At 41.2% G+C, this 19,354-nt stretch overlaps 1 protein-coding gene across 1 annotated transcript in view; it reads right to left on the minus strand.

Annotated features, from left to right (window-relative positions):
- Positions 1 to 4,577: 4,577 nt before the first annotated feature.
- The window catches only part of NNT (nicotinamide nucleotide transhydrogenase), a 74,141-nt gene continuing 59,364 nt past the window's right edge, over positions 4,578 to 19,354 (minus strand). Inside the window, exons 20-22 of the mRNA XM_060761462.2 lie at positions 9,159 to 9,277; positions 8,628 to 8,743; positions 4,578 to 7,090 (exon numbers count right to left, since the gene is read on the minus strand). Of these exons, the coding sequence (XP_060617445.2) occupies positions 6,944 to 7,090; positions 8,628 to 8,743; positions 9,159 to 9,277 (382 nt within the window). The 3' untranslated portion in view covers positions 4,578 to 6,943. The remainder of the gene's footprint in view (positions 7,091 to 8,627; positions 8,744 to 9,158; positions 9,278 to 19,354) is intronic.

The following is a 19,354-nucleotide window of genomic DNA, read 5'->3' on the forward strand; positions in this document are numbered from 1 at the left end:
GTCCCAAAACAGCAGAAAACAAACTTACTCCATCTTCTACATATCAATTCTTCACATGTGTAACATTAGCTATAGTGTCACTTCACAATCTTCTCCCTTTCAAATATACCCAGCTTCTGGTCTCATAAGGTTTCAAAATCTTTTATCATCTTGGGTGCTCTACTCTGGATGTTTTCCTGCCTGTCAATATCCCCCTTGAACAATGGTATGTAGAAATGGATACAGTAGTTCAGGTAAGGTCTGACCAAAGCAGAATACAGTGTTCCCTCACATATTGCGGGGGTTCCATTCCAGGACCACCCGCAATAAGTGAAAATCCATGAAGTAGGGATGCCATGTTAATTTTAATATTTATATATTGTTTTATATATTTTATATATTATTTTCTTACCCACACTTCCTTACCCGCCACCCGGCCCATCCCAAGGGCGCCTGCCTGCCTCCCTCCCTGGCCTCCTCAGAGCCTCCAAAGCCACTCAGGCAGCAGCAGGCCAAGGAGGCATACCTTCCCCACCGCACCTTAGGCCACCGCACTTTCAGGGTCTGTGGAGGCCAGGGAGGCAAGCCTTCCCCACCGTGCCTCAGGTCACTGCACTTCCGGGGTCCCTGGCCTCCACTGGATGTAAATATTTAATATTTTTATTAATATTTTCAAAATCCCGCAAAACAGTAAGTCCGCTAAAAGCAAACCGCGAAGTAGCGAGGGAACACTGTACAATGGTACTATCACTTTTCTTTGATCTATACATCATACTCCTGTTGATGCAACCTAGAATTTCATTTGCTTTTTTGCTTTTTTGCTTTTTTGACCAGTGCTCCAAAAAGTGAACATCCCCAGACATTTCTTCTGATTTAACCTAAAGTATTCTTATCCTAAGCCTATAACCTCATTGTGATGAATTAAACAATGTTTTCCTATTCATGATTGAATTATGAACCCCAAACGGCTCCTATTCTTTTGCTGTAGAGTGTTCAAGGAATAGTAAGGCAGGTTAGATCAATGAGACACCTCAGAGACCAAATTTGGTTTTAACACTTTCCATGTCTGATTGGCTTTCCATCTCCTGCTTTCTTCCACACACTGTGGACTCTCCCAGCACATCATAGACATCCAAAATGCTAGAACCTCTGCTCTATATATTTGTTTAGATATGCTTAGTCATCAAGGTGCTGTTGTGATCTGTGTTATCTTTGTGCATTTTCAAGATTCCATACCACAAACCCAAATTCCAAAAAAGTACAGATTGAGTGCTGTCTCCTTAACTCTCTCAACTGGTCACATTTCCAGAGTCAGAGTGAATATTTTGAGTCTATAAAATCAAACAGAACCACACTGTACAACTTTTACTTTAAATTAGGAAAATATCTTGGAATCCAAAGTGTACCAGTGCTACAAAATAACCGTGTGTGGGAAGAACTATACTGAAAGGCTGAAAGGAAAAAGTAGGGGCAAATTAGTAGAACAAGAGAGACGTTTCCCTTAATTGCTTTTTAAAGCCTTTATCATTCTCATTATCCATCCCATGGAGTGGGCATGCAAATGCAATTTTAGAAAGTTTTGTGATCACTGGCAGGAGAAAAAAGGCTATTCCCTAAATTTGCAGGAAGACCTGTTTCAATTACAAGCATATTTTTTGCAGTTTATTTGTGGGTATGCGGAGTAGTAAAAGAACTTGGATGGTTGATTAGCCCTATACCCGCTTTGGACGGTTGCAGTCTGACCTTCTCGTTCAGCAAGTACATGTTTGTGGACTGAAGCTCTAATTAATAGAATTATTTGTTTCTTCCAAGTGACTTCAGACCAGCTGGTTTATACAAGTCACTGCCATGAGAGGAGAAGAAGAATTCTGGTCACTACTCTTACAGATGCTGGAACAGCAGCAAGCAAGCAAGCAAGCAAAAAAACAAGCAGCTCCTAGGGAGCTGGATGTCTAAACAAGGGGCAGCCCCCGATGTTCACATCATTCATTCAAATTCTCCACTGCAAACATTTTCCTCAGGGCTTGGAAAGTTTATTCATTCTGCACACATACATACAAGCGGTAGCAGCAGAAAAGGTTTCAATTAACTCCTTGCATTCAGCTGAGTCTGTGGGGCCAGGAAAGTTTTAACTCCCATTGCTTCTTCTGCAGTTTGCCTTCATGGAGGCCATTCATATCGAAGCACAGCAGAAGGCAAGTTTGTGTTATCATTTCATTCTGCCACAAGGAAAGGGGTGAAAAAAAAACTAGAATAAAAAGACAAATTCGGGAAGAGGGGATCTCTCTAAGAAATTATAGGAATTGTCCCAAAAGTAATGTTTTCAAGTTCCGTAAACTTGACATCCACATCAAGTAGCTGGCCATATCTGGCCCCCATGACCTAAGGGGTCCATAAGCGCCGATGGCCTAAGATCCCTCATGTTGGACATCTACAAGTTGCCCAACATTTAATACTTTCCACAAAAAATTGAACTTCCAGCACAGTATGACTCTATCACATTGTTAGAAATTCTAAATAATGGCTGGGTTTCCTTGTGAGGCCATAGCCAGAAGTTGTAGATTCTCAGACTTTGTGGGCCATCCAGTCCAACCCCTTGCCAAGAAGCTGGAAAATCACATTCAAAGCACTCTCGACAGATGGCCATTCAGCCTCTGCTTAAAAGCCTCCAAAGAAGGAGCCTCCCCCACATTCCTGGGCAGAGAGTTCCACTGCTGAATAGCTCTCACAGTTAGGAAGTTCTCCTTAATGTTCAGGTGGCATCTCCTTTCCTGTAGTTTGAAGCCATTGTTTCACATCCTAGTCTCCAGGGCAGCACATCCTAGTCTCCCCATGACTTCCCCTTACAAAAGACTTCAGTTCTGACACAAAAGAGACAGTCTGGGCAAAAGTTTTATTTTATTTTATGCAACTTTAGCAGTAATAACTTCTGCTCTCTGAGAAAACCCCAGGGAGCGGAGTTTAGCTCAGAAATTGGAAGTTCCATCTGAAATGCCTGGCCTTTTTGGTAGCAGATTCTTGCTACAGGAATGAACTTCCATTGGCAGTTCTTCTGATCCCTTCCTTTGCAGGTCTTCAGGAGGTGATAGTTATATTTGTAATCACTGTTTCCACTGAAATGTTTAATTTTTTAATTGTGTGCAAGCACCTGGGAAGGTATCACCATAAATGCCAATCTAACATTATTTTTAAATAAATCAATACATGATTTCTCTAATACACCCACACACACATTTTCCATAGATCCATGTTGACGTGGGAAGGGGGAGTGTAAGGAAAAATGAACATTTAACACAAAGTACATAATTTATGCAGATTGTATAATCAAAACTTTCCTTAGTGTGGTTTTCTAGATTTTTGGAAATTGTTCTCTTCAATGGATGGATCTCAGGACAACAAATGTGCTCTTTATTTTCTTTGTGTGTGCGCGTGTGTGTGTGTGTGTGTAAGGAGCGATTTGAGATCCTGCAAGTTATTTCTGGTGTAAGAGAATTGGCCGTCTGCAAGGACGTTGTCCAGGAGATGCCCAGATGTTTTACCATCCTGTGGGAGGCTTCTCTCATGTCCTCGGAGGAAAAGCTGGAGCTGACAGAAGGGAGCTCACCCCAGATTTGAACCACTGAGCTTTTGGTCAGCAGTCCTGCCGCCACAAAGGTTTAACCCACTGCACCACCAGGGGCTTCAATAAATGTGCTAAAAGAGTGTCTGAATGGGAGGATACCAACACCCCACACAAGCACCCCGCACACTGTTTTGGTGCCATACAAGCAAATAGAATACGAGTACAATAAGTAAAATAAATGCTTATGGAGTATATGGCAAATTTCTGTACAGTTAAGCTCAATGTCTTATTTCTGAGAAAGCAGACAACTGCTACCAAGTTTCAAAATAAATAAAGATTATTTTATTAGCCCCTATAATTTGCAAGTTGGATTTTTTAATCTCTGTAGAGACTCAATCAAACCTTAGAAAACATAGACATCAAGCACAGAAAAGATAAAGGTTTTTCCTGACATTAAGACTAGTTGTGTCCGACTGGGGGTTGTGTCCATCTCAATTTCTAAGCCGAAGAGTCACTGTTGTCTGTAGATGCCTCCAAGCTCATGTAGCTAGCATGACTGCATGGAGCGCCATTACCTTCCCATCAAAGTGGTGTCTATTAATCTATTCACATTTGCATGTTTTTGAACTGCTAGGCTGGCAGAAGCTGGGCCTCACAGCAGGAGCTCACCCCGCTCCCCGGAGTATATAAAAATATATCAAGAATACTTTTGCATTATTTGAAATGCAGAATTACTAGAAATTTACTTCTTTATTTGATAATAAAATAATATGGTGGCAAAAACCTCTGAACAATGGACTGAGTTTTGAAAAGTCCCAAATCTATTGTTTATCAGCAACTGTATTTATTGCTAAGAGTACACGTGCGGATTTTGAAGATTGGTGCAAGTTATCAGTAATAAAAGTAATATGCAAAGAAGCTAGATACAAAAATATGCAAATTAGCACATGGTTCCCATAAATCTGAAATCCCTATTTTAGAATTCAGGGGGAAAAAACAAGTATTTGGAGAATTCGGGGAAAAAAAAGACTTAGTATTTGGTTCACTTTTTTATTTGCATTTTTTAAATAATTCTCTCATGTCCTGTAATATAAACACATTTCTAACATTAACAATGGTACTTCTGGTCCACTTACAAACTGCATATGTATCCAAATTAAAAAGGAGAAGGTATTCTAAACAAGCTGGACCATGCGGCTTTAAGGCAGCATTACGCAATCCAAGGCTAACTGTTGATGTGCTAGGTTGATATGTAGGCTGTATAGTGTACACACTATACACTATACAACCTGCATATATACATACTAGCCGTCCCCTGCCACGTGCTGCTGTGGCCCACTCTGGTGGTCATGGGGGTTCTGTGTGGGAGGTTTGTCCCAATTCTAACATTGGTGGGATTCAGAATGCTTTGTGATTGTAGATGAACTACAACTCCCAAATGTCAAGATTCTATTTTCCCCAAACTCCACCAGTGTTCACATTTTGCATATTGAATATTCATGTAGAGTTTGGTCCAGATCCATCATTGTTTGAGTCCACAGTGCTCGCCGGATGTAGGTGAACTACAACTCCAAAGCCAAAGGACACTGTCCACCAAACCCTTCCAGTATTTTCTGTTGGTCATGGGAGAACTGTGTGCCAAGTTTGGTTCAATTCCATCACTGGTGGGGTTCAGAATGCTCTTTGATTGTGGGTGAACAATAAATCCCAGCAACCACAACTCCCAAATTACAAAATCATTTTTTTTTTTTGGAGTGAAGGACATCCATTGGGTTGTTAGGTGTCTTGTGTCCAAATTTGATGTCAATTTGTCCAGTGGTTTTTGAGTTATGTTAATCCCACAAACGAACATTACATTTTTATTTATATAGATAGTGTGTGTGTGTGTATACATATATATACACACACGCACATACACATACTATGCAGCCTATATATGGTACCAATGGAATGAAACTAATCGTCTTGCTGGGTCCTACTAAAGCATAGCTGCCCCAAAATATTAAATTAGACTGTTGCTCAAGTACTCTTATGCAGCAAAACAACCTCTCGATGATTAAAAGGCCCTTTTCTGTAAGTTACTTTAAAAGGATAGCTTTCTTTAAAAAAATAAACATTGAGGAGAATCGTTCATGTACTTTTACCTATGGAAATCCCACTAAAGCAAATGGGGTTATCCACAAACGATGAGAAAGCTCATCGTTAAGACTCATCCCACCGCCATCTCTTGATGATCACCGTATGGAGCCCCCACCATACAAAAACAGGAGGTAGCTATATGGACACAATTTTCCATCTGCTATTAAATTAGAAGGTCATGATAAGCACGATGATAGAAATCAGGATGTATAAAACAGTCAAGATGGGCTAAGTTTAACTCGCTTCGTAGTAGTCTGTCTTTGCCCAGATGTTAAGGCTTTCTAACACAAGTACAGCTATTTATTTTGCCTCTGTCACCACGGACGGTTGCTACATCATTATGCAAACATAACAAATGCATTTTATTAGTCAAACATTGAGTTCCACTCAAGTAAACTAAACATAGTCAAAGCTGCACTGGAAGCCAGTTTTTTTTAAAAACACCCCTATATTTACCATTAAACTATAGTTTCAATAGTTCTCTTAATTAAATTAAAAGGAAGACCAGTAACCAAAATCTCTCTCTTTTTTTCCTGAAGCTTATTGGGTTTCTAATATTTACCAGCATACTTTATTAATGTTAAAAAGTATTCCAGATAGTCTGGAATTTCTTCTCGTTTTCCAGCATCTGAAGTACATTGGACGAAAGACATGCCCATTTCCAGCATCTCAAACAGGTTGATTTACGGACGTATCAAAAACACATTTCGAAAGCTGGGAAGGGGGGAATCTGTTTAAAAGGTCACAAGTAAAAACCCAGGCAAAATTTTAAATATCCGGTAAGGAGTCCAAGATCTAGTAAATGAGAGATCAGCTGAATTCTGTATATACTTGGAACCAATGCAAGAATGGAAGCCAATGAATGTTGTTTTTTTTGTAAATGGCAGCAGCTGCCCTGCTTGTATGCATGTTTCCCTTATGTTTCATTTCACACTAAATGGACAGATCCCCAAAATTCCTGAGTGTCACTGTAATACACGCGTGGCTACAAAGGGGAGAAAAATCCTCTAAAATGTTCTCTTTCAGAAATACTTATTCCAGGTTCCGCCTGCTTCCACCGCCCACCATGAGAGGTCAATTCAAGGTTTGTTTTGTTACATTCCTACGTAAATGTTCACTGTATTTCTGGACCCTAATGTTTTTTAGCTAAACCGTCAATTCATGAATATGCTCTAACCCTTGACTCTTAATGCTGATGTATGTAACATTTGTAGAATCTTTGTTCCCACTGGCCAAAGGGCAGCTTTTGACACGAGGAATGTATTACTGGGAGGACTCCCTCACTTTGGCCTGCAGGGCATCGCAGGTCTTCTTTGCATCCCCCAGGAGCATGGCAGTATTGGGCTTGTAAAAGATGGGATTGTCCACTGCGGCATATCCAACACCAAGGGACCTCTTCATGACAATCACCTGAAATGAAAAAGCCATTTTGGGTAAAGCAAATAAACAAACAACTGATCAAAAATAAACAATGGGTATGTATTGTCGAAGGTTTTCATGGCCAGAATCACTGGGTTGTTGTGAATCTTCCATGTTCCAGAAGCATTCTCTCCTCACATTTTGCCTGCATCTATGGCAGGCATCCTCAGAAGTTGTTAGGGCCTCACAATCTCTGAGAATGCCTTCCACAGATGCAGGAAAAACATCAGGAGAGAATGCTTCTAGAACATGGCCATACAACCCAGAAAATTCATAACAACCCAAACAATGACTAGTTAAGAAAACAATGCAATGGCTTTCAAAAACCATCATCCCTCTGCATTTGCTGTTTTGACTTTTGTGGGTTTGATTATTCATGGATTTGATATAAAATGTTCTCCCTAGAACTCTCTAGATCAGTGGTTTTCAGCTTGTGGGTCCCCAGATGTTTTAGCCTTCAACTCCCAGAAATCCTAACAGCTGGTAAACTGGCTGGGATTTCTGGGAGTTGTAAGCCAAATATACCTGGGGACCCACAGTTTGAGAACCACTGCTCAAGGTCCTCCAGTGTGATTCTATGGCCAACTTCTTCCAATCATGCTGAAGGACCTGGAGATTTTTAGAGAGAACATCTCTCCAGGAATCTCTAGGTCTCCAATGCATTCTGTGGTCAGCTTCCAAAAGAAGTTGACTGTAGAACTGGGCTGGAAGACCTGGAAATTCCTAAAAATATGTTCACTCAAGTGAAAAAAAATAGTTTATTTCACATCAAAAGCATTGAATAAATAAATAAAATAAAGGGGTCCCAAGCTGCTAAATAGTTTTAGACCAAAAATGGGCAACAGCTACTGCATTGTCTGTAGCTTTAAACAGTTCTTCCTCTGTGCATGAGGCAGGGCACTGTGGGCAAGCATACAGATGCAGAGTTGTTTGTTCTGCTCCAGTCACACAAGGTGGAGGATTCTTCTAGGTAGTGCCATTTTGCCAGGCTATCTTTTGTTCTGCCCACTTCACTTCTGAATCTGTTCAGGGACTTCCAAGTTGCCCATTCTTGGTTTGCCCCTACAGGAAGACTCTTGGGGGGAGGGGGGGGTATCCAATTGGAATTGCCTTATTTTGCTGCCCACTGGGATATTTTTGGTGTTGCTGGAGGAACATTTAGAGGAGTGATGGATCTCATGAAACTTTTCCTTGATTTAAGTCTACTGGGAGGAGGCGGGTAGTCATACAATGGGTGGCTTTCACAGTGTTCAACCTTATTTCTCTTGCAATTGGCAGAAACTTCCTGTCGCACATTGAGGGAGCAATGCCAACTAACTTATAGAGTCTATCAACAGGTGTAGGTTTAAGACATCCTGTGATTATTCTACATGCCTCATTTTGCTTTACCAAAAAAAATTGTAATTTCCTTATTTGTGTTTTTTCACATTCATGGTGGTCCTGTGCCTCTAACCCCAGTGACTGTGGAGCAAATGCTGACAGTGTTCAACATACTGTGACATTTCTACTACGACGTTTCTTCACGCACCTGCTTGGACTTCCAGACTTCAAGAACTGGCATTCCTGCAATGATAGAGTTTGGATCTTCCTGGGCAGCTGAATTAACTGTGTCGTTTGCTCCGATAACAAGGACCAGATCCGTTGCTGCAGTAAAAATGGAAGGGAAAAGAGACCACACAAGCACACGCTGAATTATGAGGAGAACTCAGGTTTCAATTGTTAGCAGCTTACAATATGCGGATACCTTAAACATTGCCTACAATTTCCACTAAAAGCTATAAACTGTCAGGGCGAGCCCGCCCCAAACCAATTCTTGGAAGCAGTTAAGACAGGTTTTCTTCCCCTCAAAGCTTAAAACCTGATGGGGAACAGAATGAAAATATGAGTATCAAAAGATGTACTTAGAAGAAGAAAAACTGATAAGAATGCCTTTCAATAAGAACAGCTGGAATGTAAGTTACCAAATCCAACACTATAAACACACTAAGGACAATGTTAATTAGTTTTTAGGGAGGAGCAATCAAATTAAAGTAAAAACAGAGCTTCATATATTTCTTACTTGGAAAGTCATGGTTAATCTCATCCATTTCTAGAACAATATCATACGGTACACCAGCTTCTGCAAGAAGTACATTTAGTTGTCCCGGCATACGGCCAGCCACAGGATGAATACCAAACCTAAGGACAGTGAGATTAAGAAGTGGTGGAATTATTTATGGTAAAATACATTCAAAGCATCAGAATGATTTTGAATTCTTTAAATGAATCAACAAAAAAACCATCACACTATAATTTCAAATGTAAGAGATTATAAGCTGGGAGAGGAATTTTCCTAACACATCATAACAGTAAGGATGAGAATCGAGGTTTTCAAAGTCCCAATTTTGCCCTTCATCCATTGAATGCTACTTCCTTCACCTCTCCAAAAGTATCTCAAAGAACATATAACTCAAGGACAGTGCTTCTCAACCTGGGGTCCCCAGATGTTTTTGGCCTTCAATTCCAAGAAATCCTAATGGCTGGTAAATTGACTGGGATTTATGGGAGTTGTGGGCCAAAAACATCTAGAGACCCTGGTTGAGAATGACTGCTCAAAGAGCTAACATTATTCCCAGCTGTAAGACAAGTAATGGTGAATGGTTCAGGACAAACAAAAGTACATCACACAGAGGGATGCTTACCATGAAATTTGTCATCACAAAAAGTGAAGGTCACTACCGTGTTTCCCCAGAAATAAGAAGACACGCTATGGCTTATTTTCAGGGGATGTCTTATTTTTATTAAGTATGGTGCAACAATCTGCATTTATTGAAATACAGTGCTGAGTAAAATGGCAGCCATAGCTTTACTTCTTCCCCCTGAGGACACATAATACCTAAAGCAGATTGTCCTGCTCCTCACTTCACTGAAGGGACTTCCTGGGGAACGGGCCAAAGGGAAGCAGCGACACCAACCATGGCCCCGTTGGAGCCGATGACTCACTTCCTCTCTCACTCACTTGGGGAGGAAGCCTTGCCTGGCCCGAAGGGAAGAAACAACAGAAGGAAAAAGGAGGAAATCCAAAATGCTTCCAAATACCCATTCATGGAGAACAGTAACAAGAGAGGGCTACTGAACTTGGCTTGTAGGGTTCCTACAGTCAACCACATTCATCCTACAGTTGACAAATCCAAGGCTGGAGTTAAAATTGCTGAAAGAAACATTAACAACCTTGGATATGCGGATGATACCACTTTTATGGCTGAAAGCGAGGAGGAGATGAGGAGCTTTCTAACCAAGGTGGAAGAAGAAAGTGCAAAAGCTGGGTTGCAGTTAAATTTTTTTTAAAAAAAAAAAACCAAGATTATGGCAACCAGACTGATTAATAACTGGCAAATAGAGGGAGAAAACGTGGAGGCAGTGACAGACTTTGTATTTCTAGGGGCAAAGATTAGTGCAGACGCAGACTGCAGCCAGGAAATCAGAAGACATTTACTTCTTGGAAGGAGAGCAAGATAAAATAGTGAAGAGTAGAGACATCACATTGGCAACGAAGATCTGCATAGTTAAAGCAATGGTATTCCCTGTAGTAACCTATGGATGTGAGAGCTGAACCACAAGGAAGGCTGAGCAAAGGAAGATATTCGCTTTTGAATAAGAAAGGCTGTGGTGCTGGAGGAAAATTCTGAGAGTGCCTTGGACTGCGAGAAGATCCAACCAGTCCATACTTCAGGAAATAAAGCTTGACTGCTCACTGGAGGGAAGGATATAAGAGGCCAAGATGAAGTACTTTGGCCACATAATGAGAAGACAGGAAAGCTTAGAGAAGACAATGATGCTAGGGGAAATAGAAGGAAAAAGGAAGAGGGGCCGACCAAGGGCAAGAAGGATGGATGGCATCCTTGAAGTGACTGGCTTGACTCTGAAGGACGGCTGACAGGGAGCTCTTGCATGGGTTGGTCCATGAGGTCACAAAGAATCGGAAGCGACTGAACGAATAAACAACAACAAAATTAAATTGTTCACTTGGCGATCCCACCATGAGCAGAGATGACTTTAAAACATTAGACACAACCATACAGAAGGTGGTTATTGAATTGATGGTCATGAATGGATGACTCCATTCTCCATCCAAAATGCTTCCAAATACCCGTTCCTGGCGAACAGTAAGAAGAGAGGGCTACTGAACTTGGGTTGTGCTGTTGTTCCTACAGTCAACCACAAGTCTATTATTCAGGAAAACCAGAGTCTGCATAAGCCAGGCCTTTCGTCTTCTCCCATGTCCACTCACACAATCACATAGCTGCCTGCCTGAGTAGTATTTGCACGTTTAAACAATATGCAGAAAATGGAGTGTAAAATATTTAATAAAGGACCACCATAGCTACCATTAAACTTCCGTGTTACAACTACCAACACAATCCAGCAATTTGCAATGTGTGGAACCTATTAAATATCAGGTAAGACAGTAATAGATCAGAGTCAGCCTCACAAAAACACAAAGTCTACATCCCAAAAGCAGCTTTGGACATGGTAGTTTCTGGTTAAGGAGTAACAATGACAAAAGGACTACAATTCACAGCTGGGTTTAAAAAGCAACTGAGCTTTTCTCAAACACCTTCAGGCTAAAAAAGTTGCTGTAAAAGAAAAGAAAAAAGCAATCCCAACAAAAATTCAACATGACACAGATTTTCTTCAGAACCGAGGTCTGGTCCAAAGAGCAAGGATTCCTGGATCAGACCTCAAATACACAAGGAATGAACTCCTGATGTTATCACGCTAATGGGGGTGATTCTTGCCATAAAACCGCTGAAGAGATTAAACCTGTGACAGGAAAAGCAGGGACAGGGAGAAAGACCATAGCACATTTACTTAATTAACTGTTCTGGGCCATTAAAAACATGTTTTTCAAAAGCTTTACCTTCTGTTTCCTGGAAATCCCTGGCCTACATTCGAGAAACACTAAATGAAGTGATATAATAAAGAAGCTACTCTGATCCTTGAGCCAACATGGTGTTTTGGTTTTTATTTTGAACTAAGTTCAAACCCCTTCTCAGTCACAGGAACCCACTGGGCAAGTCACACTCTCTCAACCTCAGAAGAAAGCCATTGCAAGCCCTTTCTGAACAAATCCTGCCAAGGAAAACATGCAATGGGTTGAAGACAGATACAATACACAACACACACAAAAAATAAATTCCTTATATAACCCATATGACCTTATGCAGTATTTGCCAGCCATAAACAGTAGTTTAAATCTAATGTTCTCCCAATTAGAGTAGGAACAGTGAAACAATTGCTAAATGTCATCCCATAGATCAGTGTTTCTCAACCTTCCTAATGTCACGACTGCTTAATACAATTTCTCAGGTTGTGGTGACCCACAATCATAACATTATTTTTGTTGCTACTTCACAACTGTAATGAATCGTAATATGCAGGATGTATTTTCATTCACGGGACCAAATTTGGCACAAATACCTGATAGGCTCAAATCTGAATACTGTGGAGGTGGGGAGGGGGTTGATTTTGTCATTTGGGAGTTCTTGTTGCTGGGATTTATAGTTCATCTACAATCAAAGAGCATTCCGAACCCCACCAATGATGGAATTGAACCAAGGTTGGCACACAGAACTCCCATGACAAAGAGAAAATACTGGAAGGGTTTGGTAGGCATTGACCTTGTAGTTCACCTACATCGAGAGAGCACTGTGGACTCAAACAATGATGGATCTGGATGAAACTTGGCACAAATACTCAATATGCCCAAGTGTGAACACTGGTGGAGTTTGGGGGAAATAGACCTTGACATTTGGGAGTTGCAGTTGCTGGGATTTATGGTTCACCTTTTGAACCTTACCAACGATAGAATTGGGCCAAATTTCCCACACAGAATCCCCATGACCAACAGAAAATACTGTGTTTTCTGATGGTCTTTAGCCAGGGGTCCCGACCCCCAGGTTGAGAAGCGCTGCCATAGATCAAACACATAAATCCCAATGATTCAATGGACTGACTCCACTTTGGACTAAGAGTTAACATTTAGGCAATTAAATTTGTTTTAATGTGTCTATCAGTAGTCATGCCATGCAAATGTCGGAAGAGTTCAAGCATAGACATCACATTTACTGAACAGATTGTCATACAATTATGTGTACATACTACCCACTAGCCCCCGGTGGCTCAATGGGTTAAACCCTTGTGCCAGCAGGACTGCTGACCGAAAGATCAGTGGTTTGAATCTGGGAAGTGGGGGAGCTCCTGTCTGTCAGCTCCAGCTTCTCATGCAGGGACATGAGAGAAGACTCCCACAGGATAGTAAAACATCCACATGTCCCCTGGGCAACGTCCTTGCAGATAGCCAATTCTCTCACACCACAAGTAACTTGCAGTTTCTCAAGTTGCTCCTGATACAAACAAACAAACAAAAAACCTAGCCAAATAGGTTGAGTAGGCATTTCTCTTGTTTTGATTGAACTACCTTCAGATTACTTTAAAAACAAATACAAATACAAGGTCTAGAAACTTATAAAGATGCAAGAAGGATAAAGAAAAGGCTGAGAAAAACAGTATTTAAAAAAATCTTGCAAAGCACATCTGCAAAACTGCGCACAGCCCCGAGTATACAGAGGGAAATATTTGCAATCCTTCTAGCACAGACCAGATGTAGAATCAGATATACAACAGCAAAACAAATAGGACAAAATATTAAGAAGCTTAATGTTTCAACCAGCCAGCCACTGTGTAATTCAAGCCATGTGAAACAGTACCTATGCTTTCCAGAAACCACACTGAAACACAATAGCTTTTAGGAGACCTTTTACACTGAAGTCTGTGTGAGAACCCAGACAAGAGATGAAGTTATCCTTAAGCAATGTTTATTACAGTTCGGATTTGGATGTTACTCGTTTCTTGAGAAGCATAAATGATCAGATGCTCACATTCTCTGGCGCGCACACATATACGTGCACACTGATTTTCAATGATGGACCTTAAGAGAAATGTTGCCAGACTTAATTGTATTGCTCTTCATAACAGCCTAAATGAGAGAGAAAGGGCAGAGGGCAAAAAAGCTTGGAAAATGTCTTTTTGGATTGTTGTTGTTGTGTGTCTTCAAGTCATTTCTAATTTATGGTGAATTAGTTTGGATGAGCTGAAGGAATTTAGATTCACACCACAGCTGTGGACTGTAGCATCCAACACAAAGTGTATGTGTTGTGTGTGTGTGTGGAGAGTGCAATTTGCCCTAGACTCCATGGTTGAGCTAGGATTCAAAAACAAGCCTCCAGAGTCATAGTCCAATACTCAAACTGCTATATCACAGACTCTCTTAATTTTTGGATTAAAGCATCAATAATTCCCAAGATTCTGGGAGTTACAGTAACATGTAACTTTTCCAAGATCTGGGAAACACTGAAGATATTTTATTTTTTAAAAATATTTTTTTATTATTTTATCATAGTTCAATACATTTGCTATACATTGTTTATTTGCTGATCCTTTGTTGGGACAGTAAATAAAAAGCAACTCTCGAAAAACAGGGTAATTCCAGGCAAGAATCAATCAGGGCCAGCTAACTCCTCCCAACAAAAGATTCTCCCATGCAGCAACCAGCCAAGCTTTGAAGCTTTTTTCTTTTTTTCTTTTTTTATCGTGTCAGGAGCAACTTGAGAAACCAAGTCACTTCTAGTGTGAGAGAATGGCTGTCTGCAAGGACGTTGCCCAGGGGATGCCTGGATGATTTGATGTTTTATCATCCTTGTGGGAGGCTTCTCTCATGTGCCCGCATGAGCTAGAGCTGATAGAGGGAGCTCACCCACCTCTCCCGGATTCAAACCTGCGACCCATCGGTCTTCAGTCCTGCCGGCACAGGGGTTTAACCCACTGCACCACCGGGGGCGCAAGCTGCAAGGCAATAAATGCTAATCAAGGTGGACAACTGCAACATTCACACTTGGCTCAAGGAGACAAGAATTCTTTCTCACACCCTGGACATTCCACAGATATATAAACCCCACTTGCCTAGTTTCCAACAGACCCCACAATCTCTGCCATAGATGTGGGTGAAACATCAGGAGAGAATACTTCTGGAATATGGCCATACAGTCCAAAAAACTCACAGCAACCCAGGCATTCCAGACATGAAAGTCTTCAACAACAAATATGTATAGAGGTTGAAGCACAGTACCAAAGCTGTCCTGGGATGTATCTACGCTGCAGACATACTGCAATTTGACACTACTTTAATAGCCATGGCTTTGCATTCTTTAGCAGAGAAGGCTAAAAACCTTATAAAACTACAGCTCATGATTCCAAAACTGTTAAAGTGGCATCAAACTGCATTACTTCTATAGTATAGATGCACTTGTGATGTGTGCTCATCCAAACTACTTTTTCTGGTTGGCCCACTGACACCAGCACAGTTGCAACAAATTCTGAACTGTAAACCTATTCTAGGGAGAAATCAAGTCACTGCAAATAAATTCCTGAACTGTAAGTAGACAAGCGTAGATTGTGGGCCAGCTCCAAAGTCTGATTTGCACACTGGTGTGAACTTGCAAAACCAAAAAACACTTATATCAGTTCCTATCTCTATACCTAGCTGTGATTTTCATGTTCTCCAAACAAATAGAACAGCACTCCAAAGTATGTTCTTTCATTCAAATCATATTCAAGACACGGTAGAAAAAGTGTGTTTCATAGAACCACAGAGTTGGAAGAGATTTTGTGGGCCATCCAGTCCAGCCCCCTTCCAAGAAGCAGGAAAATCACATTCAAAGCACCCCCAACAGTTGGCCATCCAGCCTCTGTTTAAAAGCCTCCACCACACTCTGGGGCAGAGAGTTCCACTGCTGAACAGCTCTCACAGTTAGGAAGTTCTTCCTCATGTTCAGGTGGAATGTCCTTTCCTGTAGTTTGAAGCCGTTGTTTCACGTCCTAGTTTCCAGGGCAGCAGAAAAAAAGCTTGCTCCCTCCTCCCTATGACTTCCCCTCACATATTTATACATGGCCACCATCATGTCTTCTCTCTGCAGGCTAAACATGCCCATCTCTTTAGGGCTTGTTCTCCAGACCCTTGATCATTTTTGTTGCCCTCCTCTGGACACATCTCAGCTTGTCAACATCTCCCTTCAACTGGTGCCCAGAATTGGGCACAGTTTTTGGGGAAGCAGTCAGTACACTGAAAACAGAAAGTGTCAGTGTGCACTCAGATGATCAGAGGCAGAGAGGCTAGTGAAGCATGTTACATAGCGAGTTTCTAAGTTCTCTGAGATACTCTTCAGTAAGCAGAGATAGGCATCAAGCAGATGTAGCTTCCTAGGCTCACGTCTTTCCATACGTTTAGCACAGGTTGCAAGAAGCACCATACACACATAGATTATTAATTAAATTATAGCTAACAGATTCCAAGACAGGCTGGGTGTATGAACATCTATCACACCAGAGCAGTAAAAGCATATTCTTTCCAGCTTTATATAATGAAGATGTTGGCTGCACTCCAGTTGGGCAGCGTTGGACACACAAGTGAAACTTCTCGACTTCAGGCTGTTAGATGGAAAAGAAAACCGGCTTGGCTAAATCCGTGGCTACGCCTAACTCACTGCATCCATGTTCAGGTCTTGAAATTTAATAATATGTGAGTTCAAGGGAAACCTGCATATTATTTACATTAATTTACTCATTTAAAATATTTTATATTGCCTCTCCAGGCAAAACGTGCACGCATATACATATCGCATATCATAAAGAGCATGTTCCAAGTCGCCCCCTGTGAAGATCAGCACAAACTCTTCCAAACCTAAAGAGGAAGAATAAAGGAAGATCCCTTGAAACAGGATCATTGTAGGATGAAAATGCACACGGGCAGTATCTCTGCTCCACTCTATAATGTACGACCCCCAGTTTGTCTCCTTTACTGCCACACGTACCTGTGATAATCCAAACTGAAATCAATTTGTAAAACCACCTAGAATCACCATCCAGATGCAATTACAAATAATTACATAACCCAACAACAACAACAAAAATTATTGGTTTTAGGCCTGTTCCTGGGGTTATTTGGAGCACCAATTCAGAAAACTGCACTGGATGGACCACATCAGCTCTAGTTTCTTCGATATGGTGATCATGACTTTCTATGGATGAACAGATTGCAACTGGCATATGGCATATGTTCTATATTTCAAGAAATAGAACCACTAGGGGAAAACTGGTGCCATTTTTGGAATCAGCAGGACAAATATAACTAGAAAAAGGACTAACATTCTGGCCGGCTTTAGCACAGCAGGCTAATTACCAGTTGCAACTGCAGTAAATCTTGCCAACCGAAGAGATTGACAGTTAGAAGCCAGGTCAGGGTGAGCTCCTGATCTTTAGCCCAGCTCCGTCACCCAACTAGTGGATCAAACACAGCAATGTGAGTAGATGAATAGGAACCGCATTAAGCAGGGAGGCATTTTAGGCATGGCGTTTTGGAGGAAAGTTTACGAACAAAGAAAGCTCTTCAGTTAGGAGATGGAGAGACAGCACCCTCCAGTGGCTGGAACCGAGCACAGCCTCCAAAAAGATGCCGAATGATGAGAAAATGCCTAAATATACCTCTATCTGTTGTCTATCTTCTCATTGTATAATCGGCATTGAATGTTTGCTGTATATGTGTTCTGTGATCCACCCTGAGTCCCTTTTGGGGCAGCAAAATGGGGATAATGCATTCCAAACAATAAAGTTTTCAATAAAGGGCTCCCTTGGACCTCCTGTTTACAAGAACACATTTTGAGAATTGGGGGGAGGGGGCTCTGTCTAATGGCTTATATTCACAGATACACAGTTTTGTTTCTTCCAACTAATATTACTTTTCATTATTATTTCATTTTTCAGTTGAGAAATGTAACCTGCCTAAACAAATGCATCTGTTTCCTTCATTCTCAAGCTTAATGCAGGGAAAAAGTAGGGGGACAGAATAAAATCATGGATTGGATTTTTTACCAGCATCCCAATATATTGTTTTGTGAGATAACATAACATAGGAGATTCTGGTGGCGCAATGGGTTAAACCCTTGTGCCGGCAGGACTACTGATTGAAATGTCAACGGTTCAAATCCAGGGAGTGGGGTGAGCTCCCATCTGTCAGCTCCAGCTTTTCATGCGGGGACATGAGAGAAGCCTCCCAAAGGATGGTAAAACATCTAGGCGTTCCCTGATATGTAGACGGCCAATTCTCTCACACCAGAAATAACTTCCAGTTTCTCAAGTCGCTCCTGACATGAAAAAAGTAACATAAATTTGAACACCAAGTTGGAATCAATGTCAGTGTAATAAATGCTCCCCTCCTTTCAACATTAATGTACAGTAATTAGCATTTTTTTTCCTTTTCAGTGGTGGTTCTTTCACTGACTTTTCTATCTCTGGACTTTCTTCCTCTCCCATAGCAGTTACGTCTGTTGCCAAAACACTGCTCCGGAAGGTCTCCCAGCCCTTTATATATGGGCAGCTGCAGGAGGAAGTAGGGTTCACTGATTCTGGTGGAGAGCAGCAGGAAAGTACACCAGGGAGTCATGGCCGGAGGAGGAATGAAAAGAGACATGCAAAGACACACAGCATTGGCTGAGCTGCCAAGCCAACTTGGGTGCCATGCAGAAGATAAATGGGAGATTCTGTGTAAATATATAACCACAAAGAGTTTGCCACTCTTTGTGTGCAGCACCCAGACTTGAAAGGAAGCAAACTAGGGAAAATTCGCAGTTCCTTCTAGAGTCAGGCATAGCCCTGAAATAGATACACCCAAATAGAAATGCATGTTGGAGGGCTTGGCAAAAGCAGGAGAGATACAAACAGTTGTTAATTATATTGGGCTCTCGGGCTGTAAGGCACTAAACCTTTGACTTACAAGGTTTGTGGTGTTTATCTTTTGCCTTTGTCGAATAGGGCATATTTACATTCTGCAGTTAAGAACTAGGGGAAAACCATGTTTGTGATATTACTGGTTCACATACTCTCAAACTGTTACATAAATTCTAAATCTAAAGTGGCATTTAGTAGGCTGTGTTACTGAAACATCTCAGCGTTTCAAACAAAACATATAACACTATGTGGAGGACATTAAAATCAGTGTAGACAGTTTAGATTAAGGCAGGGTTTACACATCAAAAGTGAACCATAAATTAAAAGCCATCGGTAATCTAATAGAAGCAATTTCCAGTTTTCCAGCTAAGCCAACATGGGTCTTGGGAGGCTGTAGTTCAAATCTCAGCTGCCATGTAATTAGTGATCGAGAAA

The sequence above is a fragment of the Anolis sagrei genome, chromosome 2 (genome assembly GCF_037176765.1).
Source record: "Anolis sagrei isolate rAnoSag1 chromosome 2, rAnoSag1.mat, whole genome shotgun sequence".
Taxonomy (NCBI): domain Eukaryota; kingdom Metazoa; phylum Chordata; class Lepidosauria; order Squamata; family Dactyloidae; genus Anolis; species Anolis sagrei.